Source organism: Etheostoma cragini, chromosome 13 (assembly GCF_013103735.1).
Source record: "Etheostoma cragini isolate CJK2018 chromosome 13, CSU_Ecrag_1.0, whole genome shotgun sequence".
Classification (NCBI taxonomy): domain Eukaryota; kingdom Metazoa; phylum Chordata; class Actinopteri; order Perciformes; family Percidae; genus Etheostoma; species Etheostoma cragini.
The window spans coordinates 14,975,796-14,989,054 of NC_048419.1; the positions used below are offsets into that span (position 1 = coordinate 14,975,796).

The window sequence follows — 13,259 nt, forward strand, 5'->3', positions numbered from 1 at the left end:
CAATGTATCCACTAGTTTCTTTACTGCTGAATATGTGGGAGTAGTAGCAGAATCACTGCTTCTACTGAAAACACAGTACTGGTTTCAATACAGTTTTCACTATATTTCTAATTGATGTTTGAGACTCTTTCCTACTCCAAGTAATTGGGACATTGGGACATAAACATATCCATATTTAAGGATATAAGCACAACCTACTGGATGTCGATATCATCTAGCAACCATCATCTACTGTAGGAGTTTTGACAGAATTGTTACCCACCTGCACTCCTGGATGTAGCGCACAGCTTTGGTGAACTCATGGTTCTTAAGGCACTCCAGTATTGCCTGAACAGCTGCCTCCGAGGTGGAAAAGCTAGGCACAACCATGGCTGCCACCTGGGTGGCGTGTGCGTGAGTGTGAGCCAAATGTTTGTGTTCCAGGTCGCTGGCTACAGATGCCTCTGCGGCCTGCAGGCTGGTCTTCAGATCACTGAGCTCTCGAGACATGTTCAGCAGCTACAAAGTGGGAGGGAAACAGATGGTGGTTGAGTGTGTGTGTGTGTGTGAAAGCTTTTAAGTCATCACAGAAGGAACGTTTATATATCTTGATTTAAGATTCACTTTAGGAGCCTGCAAAAAATAGATTTATTTAAAAATGTTGTGTGTTTTTTTTTGCCGTTAAGGAAATTCAAAACTTTGGTCGTAGGAGAGCCCAGAGGCTGGGAGGCGTCTAAACTAACCTAACCGTGGGTGCTAATGGACCGCCTTTAAGAGGTAAATGCATATTTACATTTCAATGGATACATTATGTAACTTGTATTCTGTAAATCTAATGTTGCATGTCTGTATGTGTGTTGTAAAGCTCCATGAGCGTTTGTGTATAATGGTATTCGGGGAAATCCAACCAGGATTCCTCTGTATAGCTGCTGGGTTTTGAGTATTTTTATATCTGTTTGTCTGAGCCACTGCCTTTCTGTGCTACGATTGGGCTCACCTCAGGCACAGTGCTGATGGCATGAACTTGACCAATTAGCGAGCAGTAGGACTGGAACAGTAGGAGAAGCTGGAAATGCAGCTTATAGAGCCTCTGACAAAGCTCCAGTTGCTAGAAGACATTAAAAAAGAAACTGGATCTGATTCATCAGTAGCACAAAACACACAGTCAAACACCACATACATATACATACATAGATACACACACACACACACACACACACACACGCAAAGGAATACAAACACACAAACACTTCACTAACTGATTGTCTTGTGCAAAGTAAATTAAGCAGTTTAATTAAGAGGCAGTGGAATGAGAAAAGTTTTAAGAGAACTTACTGCAAGAAATTCCATTTGCTAGACAGCGAGAGAGCATGTTAGGGCGTCAGAGTGAGGTGAGAGGAAGACAAAGCGTCAATCAAACACATGCACAGCACAGTTTAAACCATGACTATTCAAAGTCAAGCTATCAACAATTGGTCAACAGTGTATAATATCCAGCACCTTCTTTTATTGATTGATGGCAAAGGGAGAGTCAAAAGGAGAAACTAGATAACACCCAGCAAACATGCGAAGAAAGCAGACATTTGTGAGATAGTGGGACAAAATCACAAAGGAGCAGAGAGGAAAAGAGAAACGGAAATACAAAGTCCAGATGCAGAAGTGACTCATATATTGAGCATGTTTGCCTCTAGATAGCTGCATGTTGCAGAAAATAACTTGCAAACAAGCTGCCTGTACCTTCTCCTCTGAGTCTCCAGGCTGGCAGGTAACCACACTGTCACCGGGGCATCTGGGAAATGTGTCCTTACAGTTCCTTAGCCACTGTAAGAAAAATGTAAGTCAACAAGAGTAGGAAGAGAGGGTGGAAAAGAGAAGGGATGGTGAAGGTTGTTAGTTCGTCACACAATTACACAAAAAAAAACGGATATCAATAAAATGTAGCGGTTAAGTTACCGATACAGCTGCGTCTTCTCTGGTGTTGTAGGTGTCCAGGTACTCCTGCAGCTCCAGCGCACTGAACTTCATCTTTTCAAGAAGACCATAGGACATAATCTGGAAAGACCAACATGAAGAAGGGAGGTAAAAAATGTGTTCAATGCATTAGACTTGCCTGAGTAATATAACGTTTGGTTACAAGGTAACCTTGGTTCTCTGAGTGAAGAGACTATCTCTCCAGGGCAAGGCTGCTTAGATACCGTTTCAATCAATGTAAATCGGTGAACCCATGCACACCAGGACCTTTTATGCCCAAGCATTGGACACGTAGTGGTGTGTCTTAAAGTGACATCCGCGTCAACTGCCCCAGTGAATCAGTCCCCAGTACATATGGAATATGTAACTCTGTGCGGAGATAGTTGCGATATGATAGAGAACACAAATTCCATTTACCACCGTTAACAGACTACCATGTGCTGATCCAAACGACATGCTGAAATCAACAGCGAGTCAATTCTATCTGCCATCATTACACACCGTGTCAGCATCGATGTAGATTGTGGGACAGTCTGAGCATGTGGTTAGCATCTGTGAGGACCTGAGGAACTTTGATCCGATGCCCCTCAAGCCCTCTCCAAGGTACGTGGTAACATCAGTTGTCAGGATGCAGAATTTACCCTGGATGTTCTGGGGAAGAAAGAAAGTTTAAGAAAAGACTGCACTTATGCACATACTGCACATGCATGAAAATCTTACAGAATAGGATAGTTTGCTTGATGAGAAAAAAAGACCATCATAGTTACTAACAGGGACACAATATACATAAACAGTATGAGGAGTTATGAATGATTTAAACTAATCCTTCCTGTGATTTACCTTAAAGAGAGATGAGAAGACTTGAAAAGTGTGGACAGCACAGGACCCATCTGAGTCGATCACAAGCTGGTTGATGTGACAACGCCATGCCTCCTCAGCATCGTCACACACTGTGGGTTGGAAGGCAGCCAAGATGGCGGAGAAAAACGGAGAGGGGGGAGGAGGAAAACCAAGGTCTTCCAAGTCATCAACATCATCACGTAAGCTGGGAAAGAAATGGGAAAGAAATGGGGGTACAAAGAAAAAAGGTTTTGATACCTTCCCCCCAAAAAGGATTTATATCAAAATCAAATGCCCAGCTACCTCATGGGATTAAATTAAAGTTAGATTCAATGATCTCTGTTCAACGAGTATTTGGTAAAATATTGATGTTTTTATTTAAATAGTCTAATATACAGGTTACAGGGGGCACCACAAGGGCCAGGACTAAAAAAAATGATCTAATAAGAATAATGTAAGAGGAATAATTTAATATTAGAGAAAATGTCTGTAGAACAGGAAAATAAATGCAACACCGGCTTTGGCAACAAAGAAAAACAATCACACGCTGAACCTGAATGATGGATATAACACATACAGCTTGTAGGGGTTAAAACATACTGCTAATTTGCATTCAACCTAGTATCAACCACATACTGCATGTAGCAGTGCTTCTATTTAATAATTTAGATACTTACACAAACACAAGGCTTAACGTCTAATTTCAACAAGCGTTATTATTATTTAACTGGGGTTTGCATATATGAGAATGCAAATAAAAATTAGATAGCTAAGAGAAGTATTTACAGCACATTTCACTGGGAATTCATAAAATAAATGACCTGATCTGTCCCAATGTAGTATGCATCAGCAATCTGGTTGTGACAGATTAAAATAAGCACGTAGACTGCAGTTTAACCGAGGTTTAGTCCCATTGTCAGACAATCTGCCAGTTGACAAAAAGTTTCAGTGAAACAATATTCCATATTGTTTTCTGTTCTTTTACTCCTGTCTGTCACATTCACCTGGGCAGACAGTTGGGGTCTAGAAAGTCCAGTGGTGGTTGGCAGTAGTCTGCGTTGTGGCTGTGATCCAGGTTGAGCGGATGACCCAGAGGTTGTCCCGGCAACTCCAGGGTGAGGCTCTCGCCGCAGTCTGAGCCGTGAGGGAGCTCGTTGGCGCTCAGCGAAAGTTCGTCATCTTGGGCCTGAGTGTCCTCGTCCTCCCCACACACCCTACCCTGAGGAGACAAAGATATTACATTTTCCTTAGGATTTAAATGCATCCGTACAAATGCATGAGTACATCTGTGTGTAGGTTAGTGTATTATTCCTCACATGTAGGCCACTGTGATCATAATGTAGCGCTCCCTGGCCAGGTGTGGTGGCATTGAAGGATTGTGGGTCGGCAGATGTGTCGTAAGAAGTAGATAGAGAATCGGTGTGATTGGTTTCCTCCGATGGAGAAGGGTTAGTCTGGAACAGAAAGGCAAACCAGGCATATCTGTAACTTTGAGCTTCTGCAATAACAAAGTTTTTCAGGCTTCAGTAGATCTTAATGCTGCATTGATCTAACAGTTAAAGTTACGCACAAGCTGAGAGTGAGAGAGGCTCTGGCTAGTTGAAGATTCCTCTTCTTCTGAGGACTCGTCTGAGTCGTGGGGGTCCTCGTGACCCAGACTAGGGGTGCTGCCTGAGTGCTGGCTCTCCTCCAACATGTCGCCCAGCTCTGTGCTGTCCAGGGAGCGCCGACGCACGCCCCAATTGAAGTTATCGACAGTCTCGCCCTAGATAAAACACACACACACATACACATTGGAAGACAATGGCAGAGGCAATGGTAGCAGTGAGAATAACATTGTCATGTTAACCTTCAAGATAACGAATAGTCTAAGAGCGTCTGATGACAAGCACAAGATGCAAAATGTTATTCATGGCATGGAAATATGCTGGAAATACTGTTTGCATTCAATATGATTCTTTTCCCCATAACGACATACAGTATCATTTATTTCCATTATAACAAATAGCAATAAGGTCAGAAATGTAGTCCTGCTACCAAGCTGTAAGAGCAAAATGAAGCACAATCAAAGAAAAACAAAGTAGCCAACAACACCACAGCGCTGATAAAGCTAATGTAAGTGCTCAGTGTGAGAGACCTTACCTGGAGCTCCTAGGCAGCAAGGGGAAGAGAGAGAGACACAGAGTTAGACAGAGAGAGAGACAAGGAGGAGGGACAGAGAAATACATTTCAAATATATTGATGTTAAAGAAAGACAGACAAGATAAAATGAAACAAGCATTAAAGGTAAAAGGGAAGGAAAGGGAAAGATAATTTACTATCTACAGTTTAGTTTTGGATTCAAAGTGACCGGGGGTAAAACACAAAAAGAACTATGAATCTCACCTCTCCATCCTCCAGCTCCACGTCCAGGAAGTCGAAGTCTCTGAAAACCCTGAACTGCTGCTCGCTAGCTGTGTCGTCTAGCGTGTCTTCTCTGGTTCCGCCCTCCTCTGATGACACACCACTCTCCCGCACCTCCATCATGTCCAAGTCGCCACACGATGAGAAGATCACCTGGAGGGAAGCAACAACAACAAAAAATGTACATTTCACAGGCAACCCGGTGAAGTTAACACAAGAACAATTTTCTAATGAACAATAGATCCAATAGAATAATATTCTCCTTAAATATCTGGTAAGATTGGTGGACCTTACTCAGGTTAATAATTTTATTGAATTTCGTTTCAATAAAAAATTTGATTTAAAAAAAAAGAGAATAGAAAACAAAATTTGCCTAAAACAAAAGAAACTTCTACCCTTTTATAGATTGTTGTAGACTGTAAACAAGCAGATAGTCCAGGTAAAGCAAACAAGAGATGGGAGTTAACTTACAGATGGGTTCTTGGTGAGTCCAACTTCTTGACCACAAAGAGACAAAACGTTCACCAGCTTCTCTCTGGTTCTTTTCTAAATGTAGGAGAAAGACAGGAATAAATAAACGAGTATAAATCAGAGAGGAAATGGACATAAATTCTTCTTTCTTGGCTTATTCCGTCATTATTATTGCTATGCCTGACATGACATTTCCTAAATACCTATTCTGCACATTCCAGTATATAATCATAATAATAGAAAAATGTTTACACCCTATTTATTTGCCAGGAACAGCGTGGTTTAACGTTGGTACTCTCCTTTTGCATTTGCATGATGGCGATAAAGCGCATTGAGACATGATGAATGGGACATTAAACTCATTTGCATACCAATAGTGACTAACATGCACTTATAATCAAGTTAAGGTGTTTAGGCTCACAGTATCCATTCTTTTATGTTTTAAAAATATCAGAAGTGAAATGATTATATTTACTAGGGCTGCATGATATGAGGAAAATATGCAATAGCATTGTTCACAATATTACTATATCACAATGACGATAAAAAAAGCCATATATGGAGCGGCCTATAGCTCACTCAGGTAGTGCTCTCGCCCCATGTTGGCTGAGTCCTGCAGCGGTCCGGGTTCGAATCCAGCCTGCTGCCCTTTGCTGCGTGTCATCCCCCATCTCTCTACCCCTTTCCTGTCTCTCTACTATCTCTGTCTAATATAGGAAAAGGGACCCAAAAATAATCTTTAAAAAAACCCGATATATTGTGCAGCCCTAATATTGAACATTTAGTTTACACGCCAGAATGAAAATGCTGACATTGATTACAATGTGTCAGCATTTGTTTCTGGCCTTTTAGGTTTTATGATGGAGTTTATGTGTTGCTTACAACTCAAAACAGCATCAGATCAGAACCAAACACATTTGTTTTTGTTTGTTTTCATGAATAATGATTTATTTGCAGGAGTTGCTCAAGGAAACCTCCAACATTTTGTGTTGACTGTTGACTGGGCTGTATGTATCCTTGCTGCTATAGAGATTAACGCAACACAATTATATTATTACTATATTTTGCATTTACATATTTACACAGTCTAGCATGGTTTTGGCTTGTGCAATAACACTTGAGCAAGCACCTGCAGAGAAATATGACTTTAATGTCAAAACAAAGAAAGGTGTGAGCCAGTACGTTATTGAATATGTCACATAGTGGCAACTCTGATATTTGCGGTTGTTATGATATTACAAATTCACTGTTTTTTGATAGTGTTACAATACCAAGCAGCATTAAGATGCCACACCAAAGACTTATATAAGCTAAATAAATAAAAGTACATAAACAGTGACAGATATAAACATTTTGATATGACAATACCTTAATGGAAATGTCTTACTGTACCTGAGAGGATTGTGGTCGCCTCCAGCTGACAGGCACTAGGATGGTGTTGGAGTTAGATCCAGAGGAAGTGGAGGAAGTACTGCGGGTCACAGCCATGGCTCTGGCCTTCCCCTCTCTGCCCCCTGAACCTTGGAGCTCGTCAAAACGACGGCCAATCACTGGAGTCTGTAAAGAAAACAGAGAAGCAGGCCCTCATTAAAATGTTTGAGTGCTTTTAATATCACAAACACTTTTGACATGTAGTTCTCCTTTTTCTCCAAAACCTCTGAAAAATGCTCAGTACTGTAAGTGTAAGTGAGTGGTGTGACATAATGTCCATTTTATTTTGTTGCTTCTTCACCTCAGAGATGTCAAAGGTGAAGTCCAGTGTTTTTCCAGGCAGAGCCTTGGCTGAACCGTCCCACACCCTGCTGACCTCCAGGTTGGACAGGTCACCTTGCGAGTGGCGGTACACAGGATGAACTAGGCTGGCAGAGCGTGATACCACCAGCTTTAAGATGTTTAAGGCATCTTTCCAGTGTATTGTCTATGGAATCACAACGAGTATATAGTAAAAAAAACGCAGCAGAACAAAATAACAAACAGTAGCATACACTTCAGCTAACACAAAGTACTGTAGGATGGTTACCTGGACAAACTTTTCAATGGTTTTTGTGACATCAGCATTGAACTGTTTGACTTGTACAGCAGTCAGATCCATATGGCTGAGAAGGCAGTAGATGATCTGAAGGAGAGACTGCTGCATACTGGGAAGGCCCTTATCCAGCAGCTGACAGATAAAGGAAGACATTCAGTGACTGACAAAGCATGCCACTACATTCATCTTGCTTAGGGGCAATGTCAGTGGGTGTATGGCCAATATACCACAACACTAAAAATGTAAATTATCAGATTATCGTTTACAAACTGCTATATAACTGAAAAGTGCAATCACTGAGCTCCTTGGAGAAATGGTCACACTGTCAAATTTCAACAAAAGTAGACAACAAACGTGCTATCCTAAAATGCAATGAGTTGAGCATACTACTTGGAGTGTATCCTTGTAGCCACATTGGGAAAATGCTATGTAAACCTAGAAATAAGGTATGCAATGCATATTTATCAGCACTAACCTCAGCCATATAGGTGACCATGTTGAGTGTGATGTCCGAGAAAGCTTCATGGAGGTAGCGGCAAACCACACTGACCCAGGAGAAAGGGTCCCGTGTATACGAACGTGTCTTATAGAGAGTCATAACATGGGCCAAATGGGACAGCTTTGTGTTCTTCTCCTCTAAACACACCTGAGAGAGGGAAAAGCTTGTTCTTATCGGTTCTGTCCGTTTTTTTCCCCCCATGCATTTGTTTTGACAAAAACCTGCTGAATGCCACATAAAGCCCAACCTAACTAAAAGGAAACTAGAAGTCCAGCAAAGGAAACTATAGTAACCTAGACCAGGACCAAGTGAAGAATTGCACGGTACCTGTGCGATCCTCTCAGCGCTCTCCTTACAAAACTGAGTTGGATGGCCAAAGTGCTGCACCAGGTGAGGCAACAGACACAGCACATTCAGAGGGAAACCTACACAGACAAAAGTTGTTTAACTTCCAACACCATCCAGCATAAATGTAAATTATGATTTTTTTCTGTTTCAAGCTAATAAAATAATACAGGTTGAATGTTACCGTAAACCCCAGTACCTACCTACAGACTGCGAGCTGTCAACAACCGGCACGCGGGAGACTGGTGTGAGCTGGCAAAAGAGCTGTAAGGTGAGGTCAGAAGTGGCCTGGGAGGTAAAACCCTTCAACAAAAGCTGTTGAATCCCAGAGAACCCGCTCCACCTCAGCTGAGCCTGCAGCTTCTCAAGGCGTTCACGGTTCTCTGCTCTGTCTAAGGGCACCTGGGAAATTAAGAGTATTTTGGTTAAAATGAAACTGGAAGTTGATTGTATTAATTAGTTTCCTCCTTAAATATATTCTGACAAGTTGCTCATACATATGCACAGTGTTGATAGCTGGGAATCCCTTTATATTTACAGTGGGGCTCAAAAGTTTGAGCACTCTAGGTAAAAGTTGTATTAATATGGATGTTCAAAGTAAGAGAAAACTAAAAAATGGCATCTACAAAAGATTGGGCACACTGCAGAGTTTACAGCATGCACCGCTCCCTTTGGAAAGTTGAGACCTGACAGTGTCATGGATTGTCCTCAACCATCGTGTGGAAAGACCAAGTGATGTTAATCTTAAGGTTTCAAATGCCCAGACTCATCTGACCTTGCCCCAACAATCAGCACCATGGGTTCTTCTAAGCAATTGTCTAGAAAATTGAAACTGAGAACAGTTGACGCTCACAAAGCAGGAGAAGGCTAAAAGAAGATAGCAAAGCGTTTTCAGATGCCAATATCCTCTGTTCGGAAAGTAATTAAGAAATGGCAGTCATCAAGAACAGTGTAATTTAAAGAAAGATCTGGAAGACCAAGAAAAATATCGGACAGATCAGCTTGCAGGATTGTGAGAAAAGCGAGTCAAAACCCATGTTTGACTGCACGATCCATCCAGACCTGGCAGACACTGGAGTTGTGGTACACCATTCCACTATAAAGAGATACTTGTACAAACATGGTCTTCTTCGAAGAGTCATCAGAAGAAAACGTCTTCTACGTCCTCAACACAAAAATCTGTGTTTGAAATTTGCAAATGAACACATAGACAAGCCTAATGCATTGTGTAAACAAGTTCTGTGGACCGATGAGATTAAAGTACAACTTTTTGGCCGGAATGAGCAAAGGTACGTTTGAAGAAGAAAGGGCACAGAATTTAATGAAAAGAACCTCAATCCAACTGTTAAGCATGGCGGTGAATCAATCATGCTTTGGGGTTAAATTGCAGCCAGTGGCACAGGGAACATTACACGAGTAGAAGGAAAAATGGATTCAATCAACTTTCAGCAAATTGTGGATGCTAACTTGATGACATCTGTGAAAAAGCTGAAGTTAAAGAGAAGATGGCTTCTACAAATGGATAATGACCCTAAACACACCTCAAAATTCACGGTGGATCACATCAAGAAGCGTAAACTGAAGGTTTTGCCATGGCCTTCACAATCTCCAAACCTCAACATAATTGAAAATCTATTGATAGACCTTAAAAGAGAAGTGGGTGACAGACAGCCCAGATATCTAAAAGAACTGGAAGACTTTTGTAAGGAAGAATGGGCAAAGATACCTCAATCAAGAATTGAAAGACTCTTGGTGAGGATTTAGTTGGTCCAGTTGGTAGTAAGGAGCAGTACAGCCTCCAGAAAGTGCTTTCACTTTTCTGCTTCTAGTCTTACCTCTGTCCAAACCTTTTCTTCTACAATTACATTCCCTCTAAGATTAGTAAGTTTCACCTCATCTACCTTTGACAGCAACTTGTGAACGAGGCGAAGTGACATCTGATATTCAAACTCAAAGTCTGACTCCATGAGGGACACCGCCACCCAGAAGACTGTGGCCAGTATTGTTGAAGGATGGGAAACATGGGCAGGATCCGATAGAACGCTGGGATCAATACGATTGGTTGATGATGTGCAGGACCCAGAGGTTCTACCTGTCCGGGCGAGGCCATGACTGTTGCAGGCCTGTGGGTCAAAAATTAAATATAACACTGAATTAGTGAGATGTACTGTGTTCAACAAGTCTGCTCCAGCATGAAGGTGTCCCACTAAACAACGATCTTTCTTTCTTGCCTGTATTCGATCCAGAGTTGCACTGCGAGGAGGATCACTCGACTGATGGCCGCACTCGCCAAACTTTTTGGGGACCGAGTAGGAGCGTTGGTGGCGTTGTGACGACAGACCAACAAATCCTGGGCCAGGGAAGTTTAACTGACCTGTGCTCTTTCTGTTCATCAGTTTTTCACTAGTCAAGAAGTCCGGTGAGGATGTCCTGTGAATAAAACACAGTAAAAATGAACCACAAGGAAAATTAAATGAGATTTAGCATAACAAAGACAAAATTATAATTTACCTGGTTAGAGCTGCCATAAGATCACTGTTTTTCAGACACTCTGCTAAATTCACCACCACTGACTCCAGCGTCAACAACACCTCCATCACATAGCCCTGAAACACATCAAAATGCATTCTCATTTGCACAGTAAAGAGGCCGTTAATTGCTGTAGTAGTTCTCTCATAAACAGTCTCTAACCCGACAATCTCTCGTTCTTGCTCACCTGCACCTCATCTCCGTGTTCTCCTACCACCTCAACTAGGCGGGAGACCAGGTCAGAGACTGCGTGGTTGTTTATTGGCTGTTTGAGGGCTCTGAAGATCTGGAAAGAGCGGCCAGCATAGTGACGTGAGGAGCTGCACAGAGCTGTCTGTAAAGCCACATCGCTCAGCTGATGCTCCAGGTGGAAGTCTGAAAGAACAGATGGGTGTTAAGACACATAAAGATACACACAATGCAGGTTAGTTTGGAGATAAGGGTTATAACTTTTAACATAATTGTTGAAAAGATTGGCAGCCTCTATTTGCACCTAGACTTTATTATGCATGTTGTGCCAAAATGTTGGATTTTGCTTGAAGTCTGGGGGATTGCCTCATGGCAGAACCCAGAAGAAGGCTTTAAATAAATAATATGGATTTTCAGAAATGCTACACAAAAATCATAAGGTAAATAGTGAGCCCTGATATTTCTGTTAAACAGTGAAAGACATTTGGCATTTATGTGAGCGGTTTCTCACTTGACTTGGATTCCTTGAAGACAGAGACGACGTGGCGTAGGAAGTTAGAGAGCTGATCCGTGCTCTTGGAGTTGGGGTTCTTTGGTGTGATGTCCTCATGCACCCACAGCGGCCCAAACGCTCTGAGCAACAACAACACAGTACTCCAGGCACTGTATACCCACCACCAGTAGCACCACATGCATGTTACACAAGCACTTAAGTATGTGCACACATTGTGCACTACAGTGAGATTTATACACATACATAAACACACACAGACATACACGCACTTCACAAACACACACACTCAAATATGTGTTCCCCAAATGTCTACAACTGTCACTGGAGGTGTGCGTACCTGGTGGAGAGGAACTCGATGAGTTTGTTTGTTTTCTCGTCCGTTTCATTGGGTGTATCCTCAAGGTCTTCCAGGTCATCAGGTGTTACGAGAGGCAAATGTCCAACACTGCCTGCAATGCTGCCGCCACCCAGACTGGCAGAAGAAGAGTTGGAGGTGGAGCTGAGGCCGGAGTCCGCCACTGGAGACGTCTGCCACTCTCGCAGAAAGTCAGGTGCATCTAAGGGAACATGATGATAGAGTATACAGAACAATGTAAACTATTAGTGTATATCCCAGCAGCTTGGTACTAATGTTATGTACTCTACTGTTTCAGCACTTTCTCTGGTTCACGGTTCTCTGATCAAACAATAATTTCTATACATTGCTAAATGTCACAAGATTAATATGTGTGTACGCATGTTGACTATTTTCTACTTACGCGACTGCTGGTACTCTGTGTGGTAGCTGGACTTAATGGTGAGGGTCTTGTTGTCACTGATCTCTCTGGTGAGCATCAAAACTGAGGCTATTACCTGGAAATGCAAAATGGAGGACTCTTTAGTGGCAAATTGAAATATATTTTTGACTGAATAACATAACAACTGCACCTCAATAATAATAACAACAACAAGTATGAGGATCCCACTCTGACCTGGAAGTTGTTGTTGCAGGAGAGGGCAATTAGGAGGTGGAGAAGGAGACGTTTGCTGTGTTCATAGACCTCTGGTCTGTAGTGGTCCAGACCTGCCGGATAAAATACTCATCCAGTAAGACAACAGGATTTAGATCACTATACTATAATAGGTGGGAACAGATACACACAAAGAAAGATAAAAAAACACAGCAAAATAATTAAGAAACTTGGTTGCCCATTTTTAATTAGCTTGTATTGATGCTGACAATTATCTGCATATCTGTCTTGCTTAAAATGATATTCTTAGGAAGTAATTATTCATAAGGATAAAATATAATAGGATCATTGACATATTGCTAGATACTGTTATTGTGCCCAGAAATATTGGTGTATAGTTACTTAAATATCAACTTGTACAAACAACCAGGGAGCATCTATCTCCTACTATTACATCACTATAAATAAAACCCCACTGTTAATATGAATATATACAATATTAAACCATACAAAATTGATTCTTAGACAGCTTAATGGAGA

The 13,259-nt window shown here is 41.7% G+C and overlaps 1 protein-coding gene across 6 annotated transcripts in view; it reads right to left on the reverse strand.

Annotated features, from left to right (window-relative positions):
* The window catches only part of fryb (furry homolog b (Drosophila)), a 59,045-nt gene that overhangs the window by 3,014 nt on the left and 42,772 nt on the right, over positions 1-13,259 (reverse strand). For 2 of the 6 annotated variants that reach the window (XM_034890915.1, XM_034890918.1), the window contains exons 40-66: positions 12,741-12,832; positions 12,528-12,621; positions 12,107-12,326; positions 11,767-11,918; positions 11,254-11,441; positions 11,049-11,143; positions 10,769-10,967; positions 10,439-10,660; positions 8,741-8,939; positions 8,520-8,617; positions 8,169-8,339; positions 7,685-7,825; positions 7,397-7,582; positions 7,057-7,221; positions 5,665-5,739; positions 5,176-5,346; positions 4,933-4,941; positions 4,361-4,555; positions 4,107-4,244; positions 3,795-4,009; positions 2,791-2,995; positions 2,452-2,601; positions 1,933-2,031; positions 1,717-1,800; positions 1,315-1,332; positions 977-1,087; positions 263-498 (exon numbers count right to left, since the gene is read on the reverse strand). In XM_034890915.1, coding sequence (XP_034746806.1) covers positions 263-498; positions 977-1,087; positions 1,315-1,332; positions 1,717-1,800; positions 1,933-2,031; positions 2,452-2,601; positions 2,791-2,995; positions 3,795-4,009; positions 4,107-4,244; positions 4,361-4,555; positions 4,933-4,941; positions 5,176-5,346; positions 5,665-5,739; positions 7,057-7,221; positions 7,397-7,582; positions 7,685-7,825; positions 8,169-8,339; positions 8,520-8,617; positions 8,741-8,939; positions 10,439-10,660; positions 10,769-10,967; positions 11,049-11,143; positions 11,254-11,441; positions 11,767-11,918; positions 12,107-12,326; positions 12,528-12,621; positions 12,741-12,832 — 3,928 coding nt within the window. The remainder of the gene's footprint in view (positions 1-262; positions 499-976; positions 1,088-1,314; positions 1,333-1,716; positions 1,801-1,932; positions 2,032-2,451; positions 2,602-2,790; positions 2,996-3,794; positions 4,010-4,106; positions 4,245-4,360; positions 4,556-4,932; positions 4,942-5,175; positions 5,347-5,664; positions 5,740-7,056; positions 7,222-7,396; positions 7,583-7,684; positions 7,826-8,168; positions 8,340-8,519; positions 8,618-8,740; positions 8,940-10,438; positions 10,661-10,768; positions 10,968-11,048; positions 11,144-11,253; positions 11,442-11,766; positions 11,919-12,106; positions 12,327-12,527; positions 12,622-12,740; positions 12,833-13,259) is intronic. The other 4 variants (XM_034890917.1, XM_034890919.1, XM_034890920.1 and 1 more) reach the window with 3 other exon arrangements.